Source organism: Corvus brachyrhynchos, unplaced genomic scaffold, assembly GCF_000691975.1.
Source record: "Corvus brachyrhynchos isolate BGI_N302 unplaced genomic scaffold, ASM69197v1 scaffold239, whole genome shotgun sequence".
NCBI lineage: Eukaryota > Metazoa > Chordata > Aves > Passeriformes > Corvidae > Corvus > Corvus brachyrhynchos.
Genome location: NW_008246057.1, coordinates 6504177 through 6529880, shown reverse-complemented (window position 1 = coordinate 6529880; position 25704 = coordinate 6504177). Strand labels below are relative to the sequence as shown.

General features: G+C 36.4%; 1 protein-coding gene across 2 annotated transcripts in view; it reads right to left on the bottom strand.

Moving 5' to 3' along the window:
* Window positions 1-239: 239 nt before the first annotated feature.
* The window catches only part of FAM19A5 (family with sequence similarity 19 member A5, C-C motif chemokine like), a 524445-nt gene continuing 498980 nt past the window's right edge, over window positions 240-25704 (bottom strand). Inside the window, exons 5-6 of one of the 2 annotated variants that reach the window (XM_017745991.1) lie at window positions 11766-11821; window positions 240-2400 (exon numbers count right to left, since the gene is read on the bottom strand). In XM_017745991.1, the coding sequence (XP_017601480.1) occupies window positions 11795-11821 (27 nt within the window). In that variant the 3' untranslated portion in view covers window positions 240-2400; window positions 11766-11794. Of the gene's footprint in view, window positions 2401-11037; window positions 11232-11765; window positions 11822-25704 lie in introns of those variants that run through there. The other variant, XM_017745992.1, reaches the window with a different exon arrangement.

Here is a 25704-nt window from a genome sequence, read left to right as displayed (position 1 = left end):
CATTGGTCATGATGGGTATTACAGGAAAGTAATTTTTTTTTTGTATCTTCTAAAATACAGTAGTAACAGAAACATTTTCTAAAATCTGATTAAGTTTGGCAGTACTTTTTAAAAAAGCATATTCTTTATTAGATAGAATATGAGACATATATTCCTGTAGCATATGTGAATAAATATTTTGACAATATTTTTTAAAAATTCATTCTCTTACCCAGAGTAATATTTTTTTGCCTCTTTTTTAAATACAATTTAGTTTTTAATTAATTTTCATTTTTATCATCTGAAACACTTTCCCATGGAAAATTTGAATGATATGTACTTGCAGTAATTTAAATTATGATACCACATAATCCCAGTTCATCTGATACTTAAGTTTAGTTGCATTTATGTTCCTATACAAATAATTTAGAAAATTCACAGCCAGAAACAGTATAAAAACAGTAAATAATAAAGTGTCACCATATTTATGAGTAAACAAAAATTTCCTATTATCCTCTGTTTTTACAGACAAGATTTTCTGCATTTTTTTACTATGTGCAATTGTGGATTGTGAACAGAGAATTCAACTCTGGTTCAGATGTTGACTCTTAATTAAATTGGAATATGGTATGGACAAATTGAAATGTTTTCCCTTTATGCAACTACTTATTTCCTCAGCCTAAATAAAGAAATTCAGCTGGCACCAGTTGTGCAAACTTTACATATGTCATTTATATGAAACTACATAGAAATTCCCTAGCAGATTTTTCATTAAGGTGGAGACAAGATTATCCCAAGATGATACACAAGGGAAGCATAATACAGGAGAAAAGAACGTATCAATAACGTTAAAGAAATTATCTCAAAACAGAAAGCAGGATGTGATAAAACAGAGTTGAAATGTGGTCTTCTATGATTATTAAAATAGATACTTACCTTAAAATTCTTAAGCAGATCAAATGAAAATCCAGAGTAATAAAAAAGGAAATGAGACAGTACATAACATATCTAAAGAATGGATTAGACCTGAATTTAAATGATTCATTCATATTTGTTTCTTATGAATGTAAAATAAAACAAGTAGAACATGAATGCAAAACAGATTTCATATAGACTGACTAATTGGCTCATACAAAGTGAAGCAATAGTGTAGGTTATAATCATATTGCATGTATGAACACCCTGAAAGATGTTTGGACACTGCTTTCCTTAAATGAAAATGCAGATTGTTTTCCTACTCTCTCCATGCTTGATCAGTAAAGTTCCATGTAAAACTACAGACAACACAAAAGGCTATTTATGCTTTCACACTTGAAAAGCCAATGACCTAGAAAAAGACCATCTGGGGCACACACACACTATTGCTGATTTCCTTATGAAATTATTTCATTTCTTCTATTAAAATATTTTAACAGAAAATATACTAGTGTTATTTCAGAATAACTTTCTGATGCCAATTCCCAACTTCACTATGTATTCAAAACAGTTATCACCAGAGTCATTGAACCCCTGCTGTCAGGAAGCTGGGCTTATTAATAAAAATTAAGATGATAATTTGTCATATAAACCTGAGCAATACCACAATAGAAGAGGTTTCCTTGACAAAACAGAGGGGAGCAAAGAGGTTGTAAAACATTATTAGCTTTGAATGAGGAATATGCTACAGCATCAAGACAAAAGGATAAAACTTTTAGAACAGACATTATGTCAAGTTAACTGAAAATAAAAAAAAACACTGATTAGTAAGGAGAAACATCTAGTGCATTTTACAAAGAGCTTAATACTGGGGTATAAGAGAAAAAGGATGCACCATTTTCAGAATCAGACACATTCAATCAATATAAAAATCTTTCCTTGCCTAACTTTTTCACAGAATCCACTGGAACTTTCATATTCAGAGACAGTTTTAGATTTAGATTCTATTGCATTCACATTTACATATCATAGACTGTAAAAGAAGAACTAAATCAGGCAAAATTATATACCCAATCCTGCACTAAATTTAGCCTAAAAATTAAATCATGTTTCTCTTCTTTAGCCAATATCTTAACAGAAAAAAAATATTATTTCTCTAGTTATTCTAATAATTCAGCTCTAGGTAGATCTTGCCAATAGCAGCACCACTTTCTGCCTCATAAAACATCAGTATAGTATTATGAAGCTAGTAGGATAGCTGGACTTGGTTCATTTTTTAAAATAGATGGATAATTGCTTTCCTATTGAAACTCTCTTTGGACTTAGTGTGTGTTCCCACCTTTCACTGAAGGCAGTAGTAAATCAGGAAAGAGATGGGAGACAAGACCATGGATCACCAGTGACTCTGCTTTTCCTCAATTCTGTTTTCTCTCTTACTTATAGATTGGGCAGCAAATGAAGAAGATAGAAAAAAATCAGGACAGCATAAGGATTCTTCTAAATTACCTGCAAACATGGCAGAAATCAAAAAACAAAAAAACCAAAAATATAAAGTGACTGAATGAAACGACAAAATCACCCAAAGAAATCCCCAAATAACCAAACCAAAAAGAAAGAAGGTTCCAAAGCAGAAAACCCAAATTACTCTTTTTCTTAATAATCACATTATTTCTTTTTCCATTGCTAAAGTATTTGCTTGTTTCTGTAACTGTTTACTGAAAATTATATTCTTGTCTGTATTCATCTATATGCTAACAGATTTACTTCAACTCTATTGTAAAGTATTTCAAAAGCGGCAGATTATTAAGGAACAAATAGATGAAAGTGCATGAAGTTGCAGACCCAAGAATCCTTCAAATATTCAAAGCCTCAAAAGCTCTAATACTCAGTAAGAAGAAATCAGTAGGACCACAGATATAAGTGGTCTTGTCTTTCAGGTATTTCTTTTATTTCTGTGAACTGCTGCAGCTCAAAATTCTACCTGAGACTTGAGTGTTGCTTTACTTACTTCCAAACTTTTGAATTCTCTTTTGTTATTAAAATCTAATGACAAATACAAATAATGACAAATTCAAAATGTAATGTGGCAGCAATGCCAAAACATATGCAGCAGTGCCAAAATCAGCATGAACTTTATGCAGGCTTCTAAGTAGAAGTATAAATATCGAGTCTTACTGCAGTTTACTTGGTAACAAAGCTTACTGCAGATTTTTAGTCCTAAAGTCAAAAGGTCCAGAGAGGCTTTTATTGCTACTTTTTGAAAAATTAAAAGTATTGCCCCACAGAATTTAATTTGTGTAATTTCTCCAGGGAGATTTTAAGTATAGAATGTAAAGGGGTAGAAGAGACCCCTAGAGTGCTGTTAGCTTGGGCAAGAGCTCTATTCTTGTGCCAAAGGGTTTATTTCTAAGCAGTAAGATTTTTCTCAGAGGCCCTAAACACTCTTGTCTCCAAATGTACTCTGTGCCAGAACCTTTCATAAAGGTTATCATGTGATGTATTTGCTGTAAGCGCTCTCATAAAAATCATGTGCAAAGTAACACAGTAGAAGAGCTAGAGGACTTCCCGAGACCCACTTTTAATGCTGTCTTCTTTAAAAGCCAATCAGTAAGTATAATTGAACAAAGCTTTTCTCAAGGGCATTTGGCAAGTGTTTTCCTGAGGTCTAGATACTCATCCATAACAGAAGAGTTGATAATACTTAATTCAACATGAGAGTCAGGTCTAGTTACTTGACATGGAATCTGCAACTGTTTTCTGCCATGTTTATGATGGCGCTATCTCACTTTATACCAATTTCCATCTTTATAATCAGTCTTTTTTCAGGACTTTGTAACTGGGAAAGTTAGGCCTCTTAAAAGACCTAATCAATTCACGCTCAAACTTTTAAAATTTATTAATGTAAACTGAAAATACCTTTGCTATTTGTGAAGAGACCATTATTTATATCGACCTTTTCTGCTAAAAAAAGAGCGAAGTGTAATAACCTCGCATTATTCCTCCTTTCGTCCTGTGTTCAGATTGAAATTTACTGCTTAACCTGAATCCTCATTTTACTGTAATATTCCTTACAAAAAAAAAGTGTTTTAAAAGTGGTTGATCTGCTTCTTTAGTCTCCTCACCCATAATTTCTGCTAAACCTTGATTACCAGCAATGTTTTTTCAAGGTTTTATATTTACTCTCTGTAATGGGTTGACCTGGGCTGAATGCAGGTGCTCACCAAGACACTCTGTGACTCCCCTTCCCAGCAGCACAGGGGAGACAAAATAAGATGGAAAATAACTTGTAGGTTGAGATAAGGAAAAAAGCAAAAAAAAAAAAAGTAAGCAAAAAACCCCAAAAGCTTGTGCATGCATAAGCAAAGAAAAAAAAGTTTAATCTCTACTTCCCATCAGTGAGTGAAGTTTATCCACTTCCTGGGAAGCAGGGCTTCAACATATGGAGAAGTTGCTCCAGAAGGCAAACCTTACAAAATAACAACCATCCCCTATTCTTCCTCCCTTCCTTAGCTTTTATACCTGAGCTGACATCATCTGGTATGGACTAGCCCTTTGATTAATTTGGGTCAGCAGGCCTGGTTGTGTCCCAGGATATTGCCCACTCCCAGCTCCCTGATGGGAAGGGAGGGGAAGGGCAAAAGAAAAAGAAAAAGAAAAAAGAAGAAGAAAAAGAAAAAGAAAAAAAAAGAAAATAAAAAAGAAGAAGAAGAAGAAGAAGAAAAAGGAAAAGAAAAAGGCAATAGAGACAGAGACAGCGCTGATGCTGTGCCAGCCCTGCCCAGCAGCAGCCAAATACTGGAGGGTTATCAGCTCCTTTCCAGCTACCAGTGCAAAGCACAGCACTGTGAGGGCTGCTGTGGGAAAATGAGCTCCAGCTCAGCCAGACCAAATAGACTCTCATTGTTTGAGCTTGCCCTTGTAAAAAAATCCCAAAAATTTCAGGTCAATAAGTTTGTCTGATCTCATATTTTGTCACATACCAACGTGAATCTGTGATAGTGCAATAGGTATTGCCTATACATTAGACATTCAAGCATGGCTTTTTCATACTATTTCCACCAATACCTAAACTGTGCACAGGAAACAATACTGAAAATTCCATAGCCATGGTAATGGCTAGTGGTGCCAAGTTTTAATGACCAGATTTCTCTGGCCAACATTTATAATAACATAAACTTCTTGACAACATAGAAAAAAATACATTCCTTAAAGATTTGAACTATTTTTCAACCTTAAATTTAAAAGTAATTCTTACCTTCTCCCATAGAAAGTGCAAGTAATCAAATCAAATCATATATATATATGATATAGGCTGCACCATGATAGATCTTTGATGATAGTGATAAATTTGATGGAATTCCTCTCATTCAGCTTAGACTTGTACATCTGCTTAACAGAGGAGATCAAGAGGCTTCTTACAGTAACATTTCTCAGATGTAACTTAAATATTTTCTCTGGGGTGATGGGAACCACATTGTGATCTCTAAAGGGAGTCTGGACAACTGCCTCTGATGTATAATAAAGACATCCGATGAATCTTTTCATTTAATACAGAAAACCTCTTAGAAATTTGCATCCATTTTTTTCTCAACAAGTATTTTTCTTATGTCAATAGCCTAATAAAGCTAAGTAAATTCAGCATCATTTAGTTTTAGCAGCCATCAATCCCAACAGCTCAACACATATGGAAATTCATGCTTCCGGCTTTATACATTTTTTTCTTTTGTGCTGTAATACAAGAACATTAACAGATAAATCTTGGATGTAGTTTAAAGTTTATTGATGACTGCAAATAGAAATAGCTTCTGCTGCTTCCCAAGGTTCTTATCAGCAGTCATTCCCAATAGGACCAAAAAGAGCAGACACTATATCAATAAAAAGAGCTTCATATTTGGGATGTTGTGTTTTTCTTTTCTTTTACTTTAAGCCAGAAGGCCCACTTTACTCAGTTGATCGAAATTAGTTTGGTTCCTTTGTGGGGTGGGATTTAGTCTTTACTGAATTCAGGTTTCCTCAGAAATATAGAATCATTTGATTTCAAATCATGGTATATCTAGGAGATAATATCATACACAGAAAATAAAACCCTAAATTATTTTTTGAAGCATATGTACATTAAAATTTAAAACTTATCCTCATTGTACACACCAAACTTTCCTCAGCCAGTTGGTGCTTCATCTGTCTCTCTTATCACTGTGAGAGATCAAGGTCTCAAAGAATCGGCCATTTGCCAAAGCAGTGGGTGCTTGGCTGATGGAGTTCAAGGTTGCAGCCCAGGTGCAGAGGGGGTGCACACCCAACACCAGAGGCTACATGAGGGTTTTGGCCCAGATAAGGGAAGAGGCCAGTAAGAAACAGCTCCTGATATGTGGGATAATGCTTTTCATTATGTCAATTTCTGCCCTTACACAACTGGCTCAGGTGTGAAAACTCCTCTCTGAGGGAGATATTGGGACATTCACCTGAAGGTATTCAACCCTTCTGATGGGGCATAATTGTCTCAACTGTGCTGACCTAAGAGGCAGCTGTCATGTCTTAGAATGTGTGATAAACCACCGAAGAACCCTGAAGTGTCCCATGATCCACAGTGCTATAATAGTGTAAAACTTCCTAAGCCAGGGAAGGCACGTGGGTGTTCCCATGTAACCAGAGTGTACTCACTGAACTCTGTGTTTTGTGGGCTTTTTCTACCACTGATGGACCAAGACTGTGACCATCACTTTGACAGACATTGAAATTTCAGCAGTCAAATCTCATTGCTATATCATGGGTGGTGACTATATACCTTTTTCTCTTCTTTTCCTCTCTCTTTCTCTCCTAACTTCTTATCAAAATATATTGAAGGCAAGACTAAAAATTTCCAGTCAATGTCTTAATAAGTGCCTTGTTCTTTGGCTAGGTTGAATTTGGCTAAGTATAAATTTGCTAAGTTAAAGTTTGTGAAATGCCTTACTTTGTCTGGGTGTTGTTTTACAATTTGCCGAGTGCCTCATTCTACCATAATGTTCTAAAGTTTGCAAGTAAAAGTGTGGTTTTGAACCTCCTGAGAATTCTGTTGTTTCTTCTGTGCACAGCCCAGAATAAATCAACCAACCTTCCCCTAAACCCACCAAGTGGACTGGGGCATAACATTCCCCCAGAACATTTTACCTTTTTACAAATTTTTTGCCAGCGACTTTATATTTTCCAGATATTTTCTTCCCCATCCTAGCTGCAATCATTAGCAAGTAAGTTATTGTATCCCAAAGTTTGTTTAGCATAAAAACTCCAGACTTTACCTGCCAACTTTATACATGTCAGTAAAAGTTGTATAGAAAGAAGAGCTGTGCTGGATGAACTGTAACTTATTTTTTCCCTTCCTCATAGGATCTTGGCTGTATTCTTAAGTTTCTATAACAGACTAATAAAAAAGCTATCTTCACCAGCTACTAAGTGGTAAAGAGTTTACAACAAATCTACATTCTACCTATTTGCCATGAGCTATTTCAATTGTATTTTCTAGCATTTCAAGAAAAATCCTTGCAGAGTGCTTAAAAAATGTAGGTTGATAACATAACTGAAGTGTGGAACTTACATAGTTATGATTTACCACTGTTAACATTCTCTGTGTTATCACAAAACACACAGAATTTAGGCAAGCCACGTTAACAGAGAGAATCTCCGTAAAGTATACGTAAATATAAAACCTTGAAAAAACATCACTGGTAATCAAGGTTTAACAGAAATTGTGGGTGAGGAGACTAAAGAAGCAGATCAACCACATTCCTGCAGTTTCCACTCTGAATTTTCATTTTTCTGAAACCAAACTTGGTTGTCTTATCTACAGTTGTGCAATACTATAACTTGGTATATTAAGAGTTTTACACTGAAGTGCTGATTTCAAGGCAGAAGACTACATCTATTAAATGTCTCTGTAGAAACATTGCACGCCATAAACATCAGTGTTAAATTTATGGCAAAATTCAGCCATTTCTAACTGCCATTGCTCATTCAAATACTCCTTCAGCTGCCTTGTTGCAGCTCATTCTGCAAGTAAAGACCTGAAAGTCATGTGTGCATACATACATTTTATTTCCACCGCCTACTTTCACAGCTTCAAACTATTCAAGGTAGAGTAACCTCTTGAGCTAAAAGTAATTTGTCTTTTCTAACTCTCAATATATTTTCCTTCCAAGAACTTCCCCAAATGCAATAATAAAAAACCCAGATTGGAGGTATTGGGTATTTTCCCTTTGGTGACTCCGTATATAGCAATATTTATTAATTTTAAATTAATTCCACACACTAGGTTTGTACCAGACGCCAAAGAACTCAGAAGCATTCTTCATGGTCACAATAAAGAATGGTGTCACAATCTTTTCTTTGGACTAATTTCATCATAAAGCAACTTTAGACAATCAGGCTGAAAATATATTAATAAATGTGACACATGAAATTAAAACTTTCATCTGGTGGGTGTGGTGGCCGGTGGGCCTGTGGTTCAAGGGACAAAGAGAGTCCAGTGGTAGGACAGTCCCTAAGATCAGAGATCCTCCCCAGGTTAGGGTGACAAAAGAGGCTTCTCCAAGGTCACTCTGCCCTGTTATGTTAATGTACCCAGTTCTGCTTCCCTGGTTGGCTGTTGGCCTCTCCGCCCCCTTGTTACCTTATATGTCCCTGCCCTAGAAGGTTCTCCACTCCATGTTCCCCCATTGGCCCTTGCCCCATCACCACTCCCCCGGAGCTCCCTATTGGCTTCCTTACCTTAGTTCCGCCTGTGTACTGCCCCTGTGCCCTCAGATCATTGGTCCCTGATGCTCCATCTGCTCCCATACTTAAACCTGAACCCTCCATTGTTCTCTGTCTTTGTTCCTGGATCCCTTCGCGGTGTGGCTGTAATAAACCTCTGTCTGTGGAATCCCATACAAAGACCCTTCCTGCCTCTTTGCCGTCAACTCGCATTACTGGAGCTATCCATGTGTGTGTGCGTGTATGCGTGTGTGAGTGTGTGGTGGTCCTGCTGAGCGGCTTCACTAAGGAGATGCTTTTAGGAAGGTCGCGGCATCTCACTATCCAGCACCAACAAGCTGTGGACCATGACAGGTGGGTATACAAGTCTTCATTTAGAATAGATACTCAGGATCTTATGTTTTCCAGATCATATTAAAATAAACAGAAAATTATGGTTTTCACCTAGGAATTTACATTCCAATGAAGTATAGGGAACTCAACAGATTTCCTTAATGAGGCTTTAATGCTTCCGTGTAGCTTGAAATAATCAAATTCTACTGATTCCACCAAAATTAAGACAACGATCCCATTGAAAAAGGTAACTAATTTGAGGGTCAGTATGATTGAACAAGCTTCCTACTCTCCTTCTGCAGTCTCATCCAGAAGGCAGTACAGAGCACTTTATCTGTGATGTTCCAAATTACCCTGTAGAGGAGCCAATTTCTGAAATTGGAAAACTCAGAAAAGAACATCATAACAGTTGGAAAATAACATAATAGCATAGACTCATGAATTAGATGTCTTATTTTAAAAAGTCTCATACAAACCAATACATTGCCAGAAAGCTTTTTAAAAACAGGTACTCTTTCGAAGGAGGACAGTAAGGGAAAACACATGATCACAAGTTTTATGGGATCAATCTAACAATTTTACATTAAAAAGTAACCTAGTGAAATATTGGTACACATGACAGAGCAACCAGGTAGTCTTCTTTGTTCTAGGAAATGTGTTTATGTACACCCATGTCTACATATGGTGAGAGGAGCAGTATATAAACACAGAAGGATTATTTGGAGCAGGTAGAAAGTAAGACAAATATCTCCACTGCAAGCTGCCACTGAAAAGGACAAGGAATACCAGAATGCAGTTCTTAATTGGGTTTGACAGACTTTTGAGAATGGGAAACATCAGTACTATAGCTGTCACCATGTTCAGGGACCATAGCCAAGAAAGCATAATCTCTGAAATGCATTAGCATTTTCTGAGACTCTCCAGTTTTGTGACTTTAGATAGAACTGAGCATCTCTCATGATTCTGCGGAAGTGCATCCACTCTGCTACATAATCATGAAAAGGTACCTTGAATGAAAGCCAGGGATGTGCCTTAGTACTTGTATTCTAGGGAAGCTGTTGTTTTATCAAAATTTACAGTACTGCAAATTCATTAATCTCAGCATAATGAAGGACTGGGAATGCAATCACAAAACACACTCCTATAAAAAATACATGTTAGAAGGTCCCTCTTAGTGATGGGCATGGCATCTGGTTTTTTCTAGTGTAGCTCTAGCTTGCTACTGCGTTTGTATGGATACCTTAAGATGGTTTTCTATTTTATTTTATGAAACTGTAAATAGACAACAGTATAATAAATTAAGCGAAAGTTCTGGAGAGAAAATACTTTTTCCTGTCATTCCAAACATGGCACTTGAAAGAGCTGTTACCTGGGTATAATGTTGTAAAGGGAGGAGGTTTTGTGCCATGTATGCAGCCAAAAAGCATTCTCAAATGAGACTAGATAGTTTGTGACATAAAAATATTAATTCCCTTGATAATTAACTACTTAGCTTTTCTTCATTACTGATCAAATTTGGAGGTCTTTTATCTCTATCTCTCTGGCTCTGTAGCTTCTGTGCCAGAGCACGAGGTGTAGCGATCTCTAAAAGGCATCTCCAAAGCGAAGCTGCTCAGCAGGATCAGCCACACACACTCACACACACGTGCAGGCACAAATGCACGGACAGCTTCAGTAATATGGTCAGCGGCAGAGAGGCAGGAAGGGTCTTTGCGTGGAGTTCCACAGGAGTAGTTTATTGCCTCTACACTGTGAAGGGTTCTAGAAGAAAAAGACCCAGAACAATGCAGAACTCAGGCTTAAGTACGGGGGTGAGGCTAGCACTAGGAACCAATGGTGTGAGGGCACGGGGGCAGTGCAAAGGTGGGACTAAGGAATGGGGACCCATGGGGGAGCTCTGGGGGAGTGGCGAGGGACAGAGGCCAATGGGGGGAACCTGGAGTGGAGAACTTTCTATGGTATGGAACATATAAGGTAGCAAGGAGGTGGAGCGGCCAACAGCCAACCAGGGAAGCAGAACTGGGGTAGATTACCATAACAGAATAATGCTGGGAGAGGCTTCTTTTCTCACCTGCCAGACTGCTAAGTCTCTGGCACCAGGGACTGTCTTACCGAGAACTCTTTCTGTCCCTTGTACCACAGGCTAACCAGCCACCACAGTCTTTATTCACTTTCACTTGGGCTTGTGAACACTAAGATCTCAAGGCTTAGCTGGAAGTCTTCTGAACAGTTCAGCACAGTATGTAGGACCCAAGCAGTATAATCAGGTGCAGAACCTAAGAGGAAAGAAAAAATGCCTCAGAGGGAGTATGAGAGGCCTTGTGGATGGGACTAAAACTCTACAACTTCATGACTGACTGTTTGGGATTTTTTCCTCCATGTATTAAATGTTCACATCTTCCAGGTTAGGAAGATACCATGTAACTACCTATACGGACTTTTAAAACCAATTTCTTTTAATAATCCCAATTTTGAACAGCAACTTCATATAGCCAGTCCCTCTGATTGTTAGGAATACAAATTTATGAGAGCAGTTCAGCATCCTGTGTGATCTACAAACTGTCCCAAAAGCAAATGATAGATGTTTTAAATCATCTACTTATTCTGACATACCTGCAGCCTCCTGCAACTCTGTTTGTTGTGATTGGTTTAAAAAGCAGACAGTTCTAGAATGAAAATGTGAATAACACAGTCCATTCACCAAAAAGCAGAGCGGAAAATATCAAAATTCAAGAAATATGTATTACAAGAAAATGTTCTCATTTTATTTTAAATACACAAAAAATATGTAGTTAACACAAGGAACTTACTTTCTCTAGTTGAGCAGACGTCCTTAATATTATCCTTTACATCCCCTCAGTCCCATCTGAAAAAAGGTCAACAGAGTTCAATAGTGCAGCAGTGAAGCAGCAGGACATCTTCACAAAACCATCCTAACTGTCCTTGTAAAACTTCTGTGTTCATTCTCGGGCAGTGAAGAGAATCATTATTATTGTTACTAATGCTGAGGAAAAAGTATTCCAAAGTAAAAAGAAAATTACTTTATTAGTATAGAATGCCTCATTTCCCACTGCTGGTTATTAGTGTTATTTTGCTATTGCCTATCGCTTGTCTTTATTCACTTTCAGTATAGAACTTTTATCATCCTTTCATCCTACTCTTAATTTTCCTTCTCAATGCTTATCTTCAGAAGATTGTTGTCAGACCACACTATCTTTTAAGACCCAAATAAGAGACATTTAATACAGAACACGCAGAAAGACTGGCAAAGAAAGCACACACTCAAAAAATTACACAGATATTTCTTGCTTTCATTTCCTTTTCTCATAAACCTGTGTTAATATTTCATTTTTCAAAATTTTAATCCAGTGAAGTGCTGGAAATTTTGTCCCTAATCAAGCCAAAGATACAAGCTAGAAACTTACACATACATTTCTTTGAAGTCAGTAACCTTACAGAATTCTAAACTGAACCAGTCTTAAATACTTTAATGAACAGGGAGCAGACACAAACTTACAGTTCTGATTTCTAGAAGTGAGAAGATACAAGTGCCTTCTACATGTCATATCTCTTGCTGTTGCTCACATAAATCTATCTATCTATCTATCTATCTATCTATCTATCTATCTGTATAGATCTATATCTGTATCTATATTTACGATCCTATTAACCCTGGTGGTTTGATATGAAGACAATGGCATATGATTTTAAAGTGATTTTGTTTTGTTGTTTTCAGGGTTTCTTGGTGGTTTGGTTGGTTGGTTGGTTTGTTGGTTTTTTCCGTGTGATAATTCTCTTGACAATTTCAATTATCTTTCTTTAGAATGGCCTCAGCATCATTCCTCATCATGTGAAAATTACCCATGACTTCACAGAGTTTGTAAGGCAAGAAGTGCATTGTGGAGGATCACTGCATTATGCTGGTTTGGGCTGATACGTACAGCAAGTCACACAACTATTTTTTACGTGTTCCTATAGAACAATAGGAGTAAACAGTACTGTAGATTTCAAACACTGTTTTTTCCATGAGTCAGGAATATTCATAAGTACAGTTGTTTTCCTCTTCAGTGTGAAAGATGTGAAAGAAAAAGTCTATGCTCATTATGTATCAGCTAGGTTTTCATGCTGGATATATTTGTTAAGGATATATGACAGTAACTAATAAAAATACAAGACTCAAAATTATGGCTTTTAATAATGGAACCAGGGATAACATAATGATGTTTCTCATTGCACATTTGCTTATGCTTTGGTGTCTAAATCATAGGTCTCACAATTTTATTAATGCTGTATCTAGATGTTTGTTAGCATACATCTATTAAAAAAAATACTTTTCTTTAGCTGCTCTTACCTCTTTCTTACACTTTCTTCCTCAATTAGATTTCAGAAAGATCCTAATAAAATATATATAACAAACAACAGGCAAGTAATTTTCACAACTAACTAGTATTTTATATATGTATAGAAACATATATATAAATGTCTAGGAATTCTAAGGACAAATTCTCAGGTTTTAAATGTAAATTTTGAAGAAAGCATTGTTTAAATCCAGGGTAGCAATTTCCTTCTATAGTAGAGCTGTTGGCAATATCCCTGTTATTCCAGTACACACTAGAACATTAGAATCAATTTTTTAGATCAGGTGCCTTTGAAGAAAGAGGTCCCCTAGGAGACAGTCTCATCCCACATAATTTTAACCCTTTTCTATTTTATGTATCTAACCCACATTAGGATAAATTGCCTCATGCAGTCAAATGATCAGATAAGTATTTTGGCGTACCCAGGAAAGTCAATTATTCTGAGCTAGATCTTAAGCCAAAGGAAAGATCTGAAAAATATTGTATATTTCTCTTAATTCTGCCCCCTATCCAGTCTTGTTGATTGCAATGATAGGAATCTTGGCCAACAACAAACACACAAAGAAGAGTAAGCACACCTACACAAAGTTTGCAAGTGGACAGATACTTAAGCAAGTGACCAACTCATTCAGTTTTCTGTCATTTGCATAATGCCTGCCCACATGGAAAGTCAACTCTAATCCATTTTCAGATGTGTCAGCTATCCAGTCTAAGTTCTGTTATCCTAATATGGTACATTATAGAAATTAACTAATGTCTGTTAAACTCATAATAGTCTTTGTATGGTCTACAAGAAGTATCACAGTTTACCACTGTTCAATGCAATTCCCCTTCCAAATGAATACAAACTGCTGTGGGCTTCAAATCACAACAGGGAAAGAAAGAAAAACATTTTTAAACCCATTATTACTTGCATATCCTTCACCTTTGACTACAAAAAATTATTTAGCACATTTCTGAAATTTCAATTTAGCACTGCTTGGTGCTTAAAAACAAAATACAAATGTCCAAAGATCAGTCAGACGTGTACAGAATAAACATACAGCTTTTCTTTCTCGTTGTATGTGAGTTCATTCAGTTGGATCTTACATTCCTGTAATCATTTTTGGTCACAATGAGAAGAGTCACACCTTTTATAGCTTAATTGATGCATGCACCATCTAAAAGTTTTATAAAGCACTTTGTGGTTTTTTCCTTCTGTTCTTTTAATACACAACAGCAATAATGAAAACAAATATAAAAACTTTTTCCTTTCAGCTCATGCAAGCATGCACAGCTTTAAACCAAAAGAAAGATGTCATTACAGGCTAGTAATTTTTCCAGAGAAGATGCATTAGCATTAAAAATAAATGCTATGCATTCACATAAAAGCAGAGATAAGTCTACACAGTAAATCACACTTTTAGATTCATGATATTCAACAATGTGCAAGAAAATGGTAAGAAAAAAGCTTTTACCCTATGTATATGTATGAGTACACAATGCACTTAGTACCTTTAGGAAAAAAAGATGCTGATGCTCTTTAGCAAACCTGTATGCAATGAATTTTGAGGAATGTAGTTCTTTCATTAGAGGTGAAAGAAGTGTGGATAACAGACGGCCTGTTAATTTACTGAATAAAGTCCATGTGAAAAATGGCTTAGTAGTATGTGTTCATCAGTTCCAGGAAACTCTTCATTAAGATATGTTTAAATACAACCTATCACGTTGATGAAAGGCTTTTTATAATAGAACTTTTTGCAAGAGTGCAAGATGTGACTTTGAATGTATTTGTTATAAAAATAGATGAGAAAAAAAAAACCAACCCAGAAATCAAAACCAAATAACACTTTCATCTCTGGCCAGAATTGTAACACAGTAAATTCTACTTTTTTGCCATTTCTAGTAGAAGGCTTTAGGCTGTTCCCTGAGCTCAGAGCACCAGTCTCAGAGCTGGCCTGGGCTCACCTTGGCCAGAGTTGAGCTGGGCTGGTTTCAGCTCGTATCTCAGCTCCAAGGGCTTGTTGCCTCCCCTGCCTGAGCCTGAACTGTGCCAGTGCCTCCATGGGAAGGGTCTGGCAAACCCAGGGGGTCCCTGTGTCTGAGCACAGGGAAATGGTGAGGGTTATGCTCATCCTTCAGCTGGGATCAACCAGAAGGCATCAGCCATAGGTAAGGAAGTATTTTAAAATAAATCCAAGCTTAACAAACTGAGGAGGAAAGACACACCCCACCTTTGCACACGAATCTCCTATGCACTTCACAAATGACCTGTTCCTCCTGGTGAGACTTTGTGATGTTTCAAACATATTAAAACCTTTCCATCCAGCAGCTCATGAGGCATAATGAAGTGCTGACCATAGATCCCAAAGAGATACTAAAAGGATGGGAATAAAGCCAGGTAAAAGGGGTAGATCCTAGCCAGTTCACATACAAAGATTTTAAGAGTAATGTTACTGTTTGTTTAGACTCTTGGACTGTTAAATAGTTAATTGGACTAACATAAAGTTCATAGCTAAATGTATATTATGTTCCTTTCTTCTTAAAAGATTTTGAGTGTAATAGAACATAGTGAACAGTCAAAAAACTGTTTGAGAACAAAGCTGGTTTTTTACTGTTTTCACACTTTGATTAAAAATAATCTGCAGCCGTCACATGAAAAATGAAAATCTCAGGAAAAATTAATTAAAATCATAGTTAGGTAATAGCCTAGATGTCTGCCTTAGCTCTGCTCTCATGCACTCTCTGTACCTGAAGATTTAGCAAAATTTTAAATTTTTTTCTTTGCTAAGAAGGGCTGTCTTCCCAACACACATTGACCACTGAAATACAAAGTTAGGAAGGCAGATATCTAGGACATCTAGGTCAACAGAATATGCATGTGGCATCACAGGAGCAAATATGTACTTGTGAATGAATTTGACTATCTGCTTGTCCTTCAATACAGGGTAGAGGAACCTCTAGTGTTCAACATATTATTCTGATTCGGACAGAGGAAATAAGAAAAGAATAAAACATGCAAAATGTGAAAGAAATATTGAATATTCTGAACAAAATTTTTTGTTCCTTTCCTCCTCACAAAGATATCTTTCTTCAGTCCTAGATCATTGTGTTCTCAGCTGGTGTATAAATCCAATTAGAATTAAGTTGCTGCATCTGTGTGCACTGTTACCCTTTATCCAATACATATTCTTTGTCCAGAAATTAATTTCTTATTATTTTTATATAGTCTAGGTACAGCCGTCCTCAAGTTTTTAGACCAGGCTCTGCTCTTTCCGTCTATAGCAGTTTGGATGCTGTCTTCCTTTGCTTTCACTAGATAAACCCGGTTCCTTCTGAAGGAGAAGGTATAGACTTATCTTTGAGGAGGTGTAGCAGTTGCATCTGGTGAGTCAGTTGCCACCACAGCCAAACTGAAATCCATACCAAGCCTTTGACATTATTTCACTCTTCCATCTTCTTTATCACAGAATAAATGAGTTAGCTGGAGGCATGGAAAAGGAGCAGTGAGGACTGAGAGGAAATGAAGGTTATCTTTTGGGATTTCTCAATTTTTTTTACTGAACAACTTTGGTATGTTATATTAAGGAGTTATTTGCAGCTTGATGACAAAAAAAAAGAACCACAATAGTGCAATGTTCAGTTGCAAAACAAAAGATGGATCAATACTTATTGAGCCTTACTTTACCTCAAGTCTCATTTCCCCAAGTTCCTTCTTATATTCAGCAGAGAAAAGAAAATTCTCTGAGGGACAGCTTGAAGTGGTGACAACTGTAACATTGTGAGCAGTTAATACCATCCCTGCCTGGCTCCGTGGGGTCCCACGTGCCCCCACAGACGCACGGGTGGGTTCAGTGTTACAGTCAGTAGCAAAGAGTCGAGAAGGGCATTTGTGTGCGTTCTGCCAGGAGCATTTATTGCTGCTACGCTGTCAAAGGGTGCAGGGGCAAATATGAACATGATCCCGAAACTCACAGTTTTATCTGGGGGTGGGGAAAAGGCAGGATTAGGGAACAGGGACCAGTGGGGCAGCTCTGGGGGAGTGACGAGGGGTAGAGGCTGACAGCCAACCAGGGAATCCAAACTAGGATAGATTAACGTAACAGAACAAGTATCCTGGGAGAAACCATGAAGTGGTTGTTGTGGTACTAGGGACTTGTCTTACTGAGAACTCTCTGTCCCTTGTAATGTATGTTCACTGGCCACCACAAGCAGTCTTACTCCATTAATAGGTCTTCCAAAGCCAGAGGTCTCTTGGTGAATATTCTGTAGTGATCATAACAGCAAGGTTCAAATGTACTTCTCTGACATAGCTACACAAGTTTAGTCCTATGTATTGCAGGATATTCGGTTGTGGAGCTTAACACAACAATGTACTTTGTATGTCACAAGGGACTTGCATAAACCTACTTCAGCATGAATTAAGCCCACAGCTTTTATTCTAGTCTTAAATAATATTGTAATAGTTTTAACCTAAAGTGCTATAATTCAGATAAAAAGCATGGAAAGTTGTGTTTTGAGAGGGTTGGGGGATTTTATTTTATTTGTTTTAAATGGAATGTGTGAATGCAAGATATGAGTAGATATAATTATCTTACCTATTCTTTGTCTCCCACTCCATGCAAAAATTCACCTCTTACCCTCTTATTTTTTGTGAATAGGTGTACCCTCTCAAAAGCCCCTCTTTACAAACTATTCCCAGTGGAATCTCATGAGTGAAAAAACAGCTACAGACTGAAACAAATGTATATGCTTTTATTAGACTGGAATAATTCCATTACTATTTAGCTGTTTATTAGTGTCATAGAGTTGAGTGGTGTTATCATTAAATACTTGACATTATAATGAGAGTTCATGGAAAAGCAGTTGGACATTCAAGTCAGTTTTTTAGAGCGATACTCAAACAGAAGATAGGCTTTGACAGAATGAAAGAAAATTATAATTAAAATTTCAGAGGTTTTGAGAAAATATTTATCTGCTCTGTTGTTTTGCTTCCCTCATTTCATGAGTTTGATTATTTAAAGCCAGCATTTTTAACATAAAAAATTCTTTAAAAGAAAAATAAATTAGAAAGATATCATTTTCCCAATTGTGTTATGAATTATGAAACAACCTGTAACTTAATGATTGCATTTTCTGCTGCTGTCAGTGTGTGTAATGGACAATCTCCATTAAATCAGTGGATATGCAGTATTTTGCTATCTATTTGTTGTTCACTGCCTCTCCCTGTCTTAACTAAATTTAGATATCTATATTCAAAATCAGGTTTGAAGAGATTATAATAATATATCATGGACTATTTTTTGCCATTGATCAAGATAAATTCTCTTTGTTTCTTAGTGACTCTATCTCATTGCTGTCTTACGAGAAGCATGTGTGTTATTTCAATTTTACAGATGTAGAATGGGTATATATGGAGGTTAAGGTTTACATATTCATCAATGACATATCTGTTAAGGTAAACGGCATGCATGAGTATATATTTCCAATTACTGACATGCAATTATTGTTACCCGTACTGTATGCCAAACCCTGCTATCAGTCTCTTATCTGGCTTTTTGCCAGTGAAAATGCTTACTTTCTAATAAGGAATTCAGTCTACACCAACACTTAACATATTTCAAATAGCTCGGTTATAGTTGCACGTGCTGCAAAGTAGCAAATAGAAATAACACATTAATTAATTTTGTAATTTCTGTGGATACAACACTGTAGCATGTGGCTGTATTGAGCCTTGCATAAGAGGTGCTTATTCTCAATGCAAATCCCACACTCTGTGGAAATACAAATAATAGTATCATGTGTGAAGCCCCAGAGGTTGCACAGATAAGAATACATAGCTGCAAATTAATGAACTAAGCATGCGAAATTCAAGGAATTGAACAGTCTCAGAGCAGTCAAAAAACCCAAAAGGAATCCAGCAGGGTTAAACTCAGTGCTGGGTTCAACAAGGAGATGAAGGAAATCTCAGTTCTAATTCTATTTATGTTTTACAGTAAACACTAATTGGATTTTAAAGAAAATTAAGAGTAAAGCCTAGAACCTTCATTATTTCTCAGTTACTGATATAACTGCTCTAAATGCAAGCTATCAAGTCAGAAGACTATTTATTCTTCAGTCATTCTCTGGGCTTCCCCTGTGCCAAGGGGTGAACAAAGGAGCTGAAAGCAGCAGCTCACCTGTGATAAATAGGAAACTTTCACAGAATATAAGATATATAGATCAGATCCCCTGACATGGTTGTGTGAATTTGCTAAGCACTGGGTTAATGGAAAAGTGTCTCCTTTGACTGCATGTCAGAGGCAGATCTGTTACTCTCCCTGATAGAACAGTCACTGGCATTTGCCCTTAGCGGAGGGCTCTGTGAGCTCATGTCTTACACAACTTTCTAAAACTTTACACCATGTATCAGGAGGGTGACCCCAGGACAGAGGATGAGAATTAGACCCAATGTGAGGCACCTAATTGATGCCATACAATAATCCTAAGAGTCTAACATTCCTCTTTGGTTTTCTGTTTTAACTCTTCAAACTAACCTTATCGCTATCTGATCTACAACTGAAATCAGCAATTCTCTGCTCTGATGATTTCAATGGGAATATTACCAAGGGATCTATAACCCCAGTCATAGGTGTTATGAAGACTTTTCATCACTTTCAGAAATTTGGGCTCATTCAATATAGAGATCATGTTAAATGGGATATACAAGTCTGTGTAAGACCCTCATTGGACAATGGTCTGAAACGCCTAAGTGCAAAACCTGTATGAAAAATCCAGTCAGAAGTTCATATTCTGTATATTATGCAATGATAGTATTGTGAAAATAATTTAAAAGTAGAAAAAAAGGGAAAAAAAGGAAGAAATAAAAGTGAAAACAAAAAGAAAGAAAAAAAAGCTTTGTGTGTATAAATTTGAGACCAATGTATCATGAGCTACTGCTTTAAATACCTTTACCTGTAACATTTACATTAGTGCCATAGAGAGCATAGTAAAGGAGAAGGAGGTTTCTTAAGAACATAGGGCCAGATTACAAAGGTTTTTCATTTCATAAAGTCATTTATAATTCTCCAAAGGGCAGAATTATACTCAAATTTTAGAGGTAGTTTCTCATTTGATATTATATTGCCTAAATATAGATAGATACAACAGATACCTGTGGGTGAATATGACAGAAAACAAATATTAGAGCAGCACTTCTCATCCTTTCCACAATTCAAGTGGCATTGTCAGCAGATTATTTCAGAATTAAGTATTTGAGGCTCATATAAAATAATTTAATGAAACTAGATCCTTTCTATCTACTTTTTATGAGATTATTTTTTCCACCAGGAAAAACAATTTCTCATTAGGGAGCTAAGTAATCAACAGTGTTCAGATTAAGCGGAAATAGTGAAAAAAGTTTTCTACATTTCTCACTTCATCTTTCTGTTTTCTGTTGGTTTAATGATACTTTGTGATACATCATCGGGCAAAAAAATGTCGGAGCTGAAAAACAGCAGGAAATATTAATGGGCCTGATATTTAGTAGCAGCAAGAATGTACTATTCTCTATAAATTACCTTTTTTTACACATTGGGAATTGAGTCCTCAATATGTCCTTGATAAATGGAAAATACCTCTGGCATGAGGAGACCAACAGGCAGCCCCTCAGATATTTTAAATGATAATTACCACAGCAGGCTGTTTTATAACAGAATGATGACCAAAATCTGCAACCAGTTTTATAAACAACAAGGGTAATAATAAGGGTATTAGACAACTACTTTTATTTTAGCACTTCATAAGAATCATTTACCTTTATTAGATGGCTTTACCTTTATTTCATGGTGGAAAAAGGGAAACTCCAGGTCTACAACTCCATCATTCTTCTTTTGAAACTATTTTATATTAATAGGGCCCTGGTGATTTCATATAATTTACCAGTCAGCCACTGGTAACTTCATAAGAATTTTTCCCTGAGGGGCTGCTGGATGCTGAACTGCTGAGTCTGAGCACTGACATTACATTACTAAGTGGATGAAAGTGGTAGAATTAGATGAGAGCATTTACAACAGCATTTGGTCCTTGCTGTTTTGCATCAAGAATCCCTGTTGTGCCCAGTGTGTGAGACCACGGAGAGAGAAGATACATATTTAACAGAGTTACCTGTCCATTCAGTAACCAGTGTTACTGCCTGCATTCCCATCTGAAGAAAAAGCACTCATCAACTAGAATATTTTAGGTTTGTAACAGCTTGCAAAAGTGGTGAAAGAGCAGAATGGATTTTAACTTTCTGACTTTCATGGCAGGAAAAATTAAAAAGAAAAGACTGAGAAATTGTTATAACTTATATGTATCTATAAGTCTATAAATATAATAATTCAGACACAAACTGGATATAGTAGTTTCAAAGAGAATGATGTGTGACTCTTGGAATTAATTATTTTTTTAAATGCCATTTCTTGTTTGAATTGCAGCAAGAAGTTTAGGTATATCACCAATTTAATTTGTGGTCTTCTATCAGAAAGCAATCAAGGAGCACTTGATAGGAGGGAAATCCTCTTGGATTTTAAGGCCCCCTCATCATCCTCTTCCAGTTTAGATTAAAGGATGCACTTATATTTATGTCATAACCAAACCAGATGTATACCTCTTTATTTGAGTTCAGAATGCAATGTCAGACCTGTCATATAGAGTAAGAAGGAACCACTGAGTGTTCATATATTTCAGAAAATATAACCCAATCCAAAAAACCGGTGTCTTTAAACCTCTTCAGTTCATAAAATTTTACCTTTGGCACTTGTTATCAAAATCAACTATTGAAATCCTTGCCTTTCCAATGAAGAACCATTATCTTCAATATTACATAGAGAAAGACAAAATAAGCTGTTTAAGCAACAGTGGCACATTACTGAGTGTGAGGGTTTTTTGTAAATATTTTCTGTGAGCTATATCATTGATCTCAGTCATTAGGATTTAGACTTGTAAATGTTAATTACATTATTACTATGAAACAAATAGGCACAACTCAAGGTTTTTATATGTGACGTCCTTAAATTAGGAACCTTTATTTAAGGTCTATGAAATTTCAAAACTCTTACTGAAATCACAATGGCTATATTATACTGTAGGGCTGACTGCAGCGCTATGTCATATTTCTCATTAATCTTCCCCATTCCTTGATACCACGAGGAATGAACCATGATATTATTTGATTGGGAATTTTGCCCAGTATCTGTGGTGAAAATTCTACAGCATCTGACCTTTTATTTTTTAATTTTATGTCTTTAAGTTAATGTTGGAAGTCCCTGAAGTATGACAAAGAATAATTTGTGTGGGAACATGATATAAGTACAGGCAGGTTAGAAATGGAAACAAGTTCACATGAGCTTATTGACCAGAAGTCTCTTCCCCCATGATATATAGGTTTAGAATTGATCTCTATAGATTGTCTTAATTTCTGTCACTGTGTAGTTCAAAGTTTGCAGATCTCTTGTGGAATGAAAGACATAACCCCATAAACCTGTGTAGCTGAGACATTGATGCTTCTCATTCAGAAAAATGACCCTGGGATAAAAATGAAAATGAGATGTAACTGCTCATCTCAAGAGGTTATCCCAAGACCTAAAATGTGAAATAGAATTTTTTAAATATTTATTTCATTAAAATAACTACAAATTTATTAGTATACATACTTCAATTAATTTATATCATACGTAAAACAGTCCTATTCAAAACAACGTTAAGGGACAAAGTGTTGCAAGAAGCCTTCTCATTCAGATTAGGGGAAAAAACAGCTGTGATACTGCCCTTCAAAAGCCTTATCACAACTCTGTGTCACAAGCTCAAGCTTTGTGTCTGCATAGAAATGTCTTATAATAAAAGTTTCCAAATAATAGGAATTTGAGAGCTGCTCACATTCTTTATGGTAGGATCATTTTCCAACACATTTTTAGAACAAGTCTTCATTTTTGCTGATCTGTTGTTTTATAAAGATACAAAAGACTGGCAAGAACTTCTCTCTTTGATACTTGCCTCCATATATGTGAGCTATGGGCATATATTTTACCACCGAGAAATTACTTATTTTGTCAGTAGGCCTCATTAAAGCAACATAATGTTTTCTGATACTAGCTTTCATTTGGATATGATAAATATGAAAAATTCATTTGCTCTCAATAGCTGCCATATTTCAGGTAGTAATGAAGGAACCCCATGATTTACATGCATGCTCTAATTTCTGAATAGTGACTTTAATTAGAATTATTAACCCAAAACCAGTGCTAAAAGGGGTAGCGTAGCTTTCCCCTGCATGTGCTCTTTGTATCAGTCGTACTTGCAGTAATATCAACATCAAAACTCCTGTTGATTTTCCCGAGAGAGAGATGGGCTCCATTTACTGCATACTCAAGACCCTAAAGGATCTTTTAAAGCCTTCAATAAACCAAGCCCCTGTTGTACTGTGGCTAGTTAATTCTGTTAGAATTATTCCCTGAGTAGCACTACATTGCAAAACATCTTTTTTTCATTTCAATTTCTTTTTTCTCATACCATTTTATTGCTTTTAAGCTATTCCCTTTTCTTCATCTTTCATAATCAGCTCCAATGTCTTCTTAGGCTAGCACTCAAATTTACTGAGAGGGCAAGCAGCAGGCAGTGAAACAAGGGCAGACAAAGGAGTAGAAAATGGAGATTACTGGGAAAAGACATGCTAGTTCAAATAGTTTTAAGTTATTCAAATGCATCTACTTCCATTTTTATATGGCTCTTGACACTAAATACTTGAGTTAGCTGAACATTATGGTCGTCTCACTTTCAGTAGCTTAATATACCTTAACAGTGATATCATTTCCCCTGAGAGTCACAAACCAAAACCACACAGATAAATCACTGAAGTTTGAAAAGAATTATAATTTTTAGTTCTTTCAGCAAACAAAATTAATCTTCAAATATATACATTTTGTCAAGTAAAATATGTATTTGTTTATACTAACCAAATCTTATTTCCTCAGCTATATCGGTTAGTAGAAAAGATAACAAAGAACTCATATACACCTAGGCACATAACTGTATATACACAAATGTGCATTTGTAGAACCACGTGTGTTGTGTATGTATTTATGTTCCGTCCCCATAATGCTCCTTTCTTTGCAGTTTATAGCACCATCTGCAAATTGTCCCCCGAATACACCCAGATGCTCTGAAAAGGGCAATGAATACTGGAGAGAGAGTTAACTTGAAATGCCTATATTCCTTTGAAGGAATATTACTGTAAGGACTTGACAGTACATTCCTGATTAGACCTCTTCACCTGAACCCATTCTTCATTCTCTTTCTGTTGGCATCGGCTTTTATTGTAAGGGGATACCTTTGTGCAAGCTGCTTTGTAGAGCCAGTGAGTAACTAAGGCAAGCTGTGCAGCTACTGTGAAGTGCACAAAATTATACTCTATTAACTATGTCTCCTTATGGGATTAGCTGGATGATAATTAAGCCTTCCCTGCTTCTAGGTGACAAAAACCTGTCAGCAGCTCCGGATCACCATTTTTAAAGTAGTGGTGATTGTAGGGTGTAGAGTTGCAGAGCTCCATCCTTTTGTGAGATGCGTTGGTTTTCTGTCAAGATCAGGGATCAGGGACCTGGGTCACTTGCACCAAAACACACTGTATTGACACTTGTAATATTTTTTTCCAGAGACAGGGTAAGACCTGGAGACAAAGCACAACACAACTGCATGAAATACAGTTGTGCTTACAGATGTCTGGCAGGATGAGACTGCATGTTACTATGGGAGTGTTTCAGAAGGCATATATCAGTCCTGTGTTTTTAGGTCATCTGCACTTTCTCATACACTGCAGTCCATAAAAAATGCTCCAAAGGGGAGCCAAAGTTTTTCAAATATACCTTATTTTAACTGCAAATGCAGGGAATGGCAACTACCTGTGTGCCATGCTCTATCTGAAGCATTTAACCTGGAACCACTGTGACTGACAAAGGGTGAAACTACCAGGGGAAAATCCTCCAAAAGATTCACCCAGCCCTGAAATGTGTCTCTGACACAAGCTAATGCACTGGCCAGTGACTTAATTTTGTTAAGTTCATGAACAACGGAAGTCACTGCCTTGAATCTTTTCTTTGACATTACAGGATATAATACATATCTTAGGAGCTGAAAGGCTGGCTTATAGTTTCAGCTGTCATAAGTTTTAGTAATGCCATGAGGTTGTTGGTTTTTGGACATTTTCTTCAAAGCATTGTATTTTCTTGAAATGTCTGCTAAAATATTTAGTAAGATTTTTTTTTCTCCATTTCATTTGCTTACACTTCAAATTAATTTCTCCTTTAAAGGAAAATGCTTCTGAAAAATAAATAATATTTTAGGAAATAAATCCTGATATCACTCATTTACATCACTTAGCAAAGTCTCTTGCAAT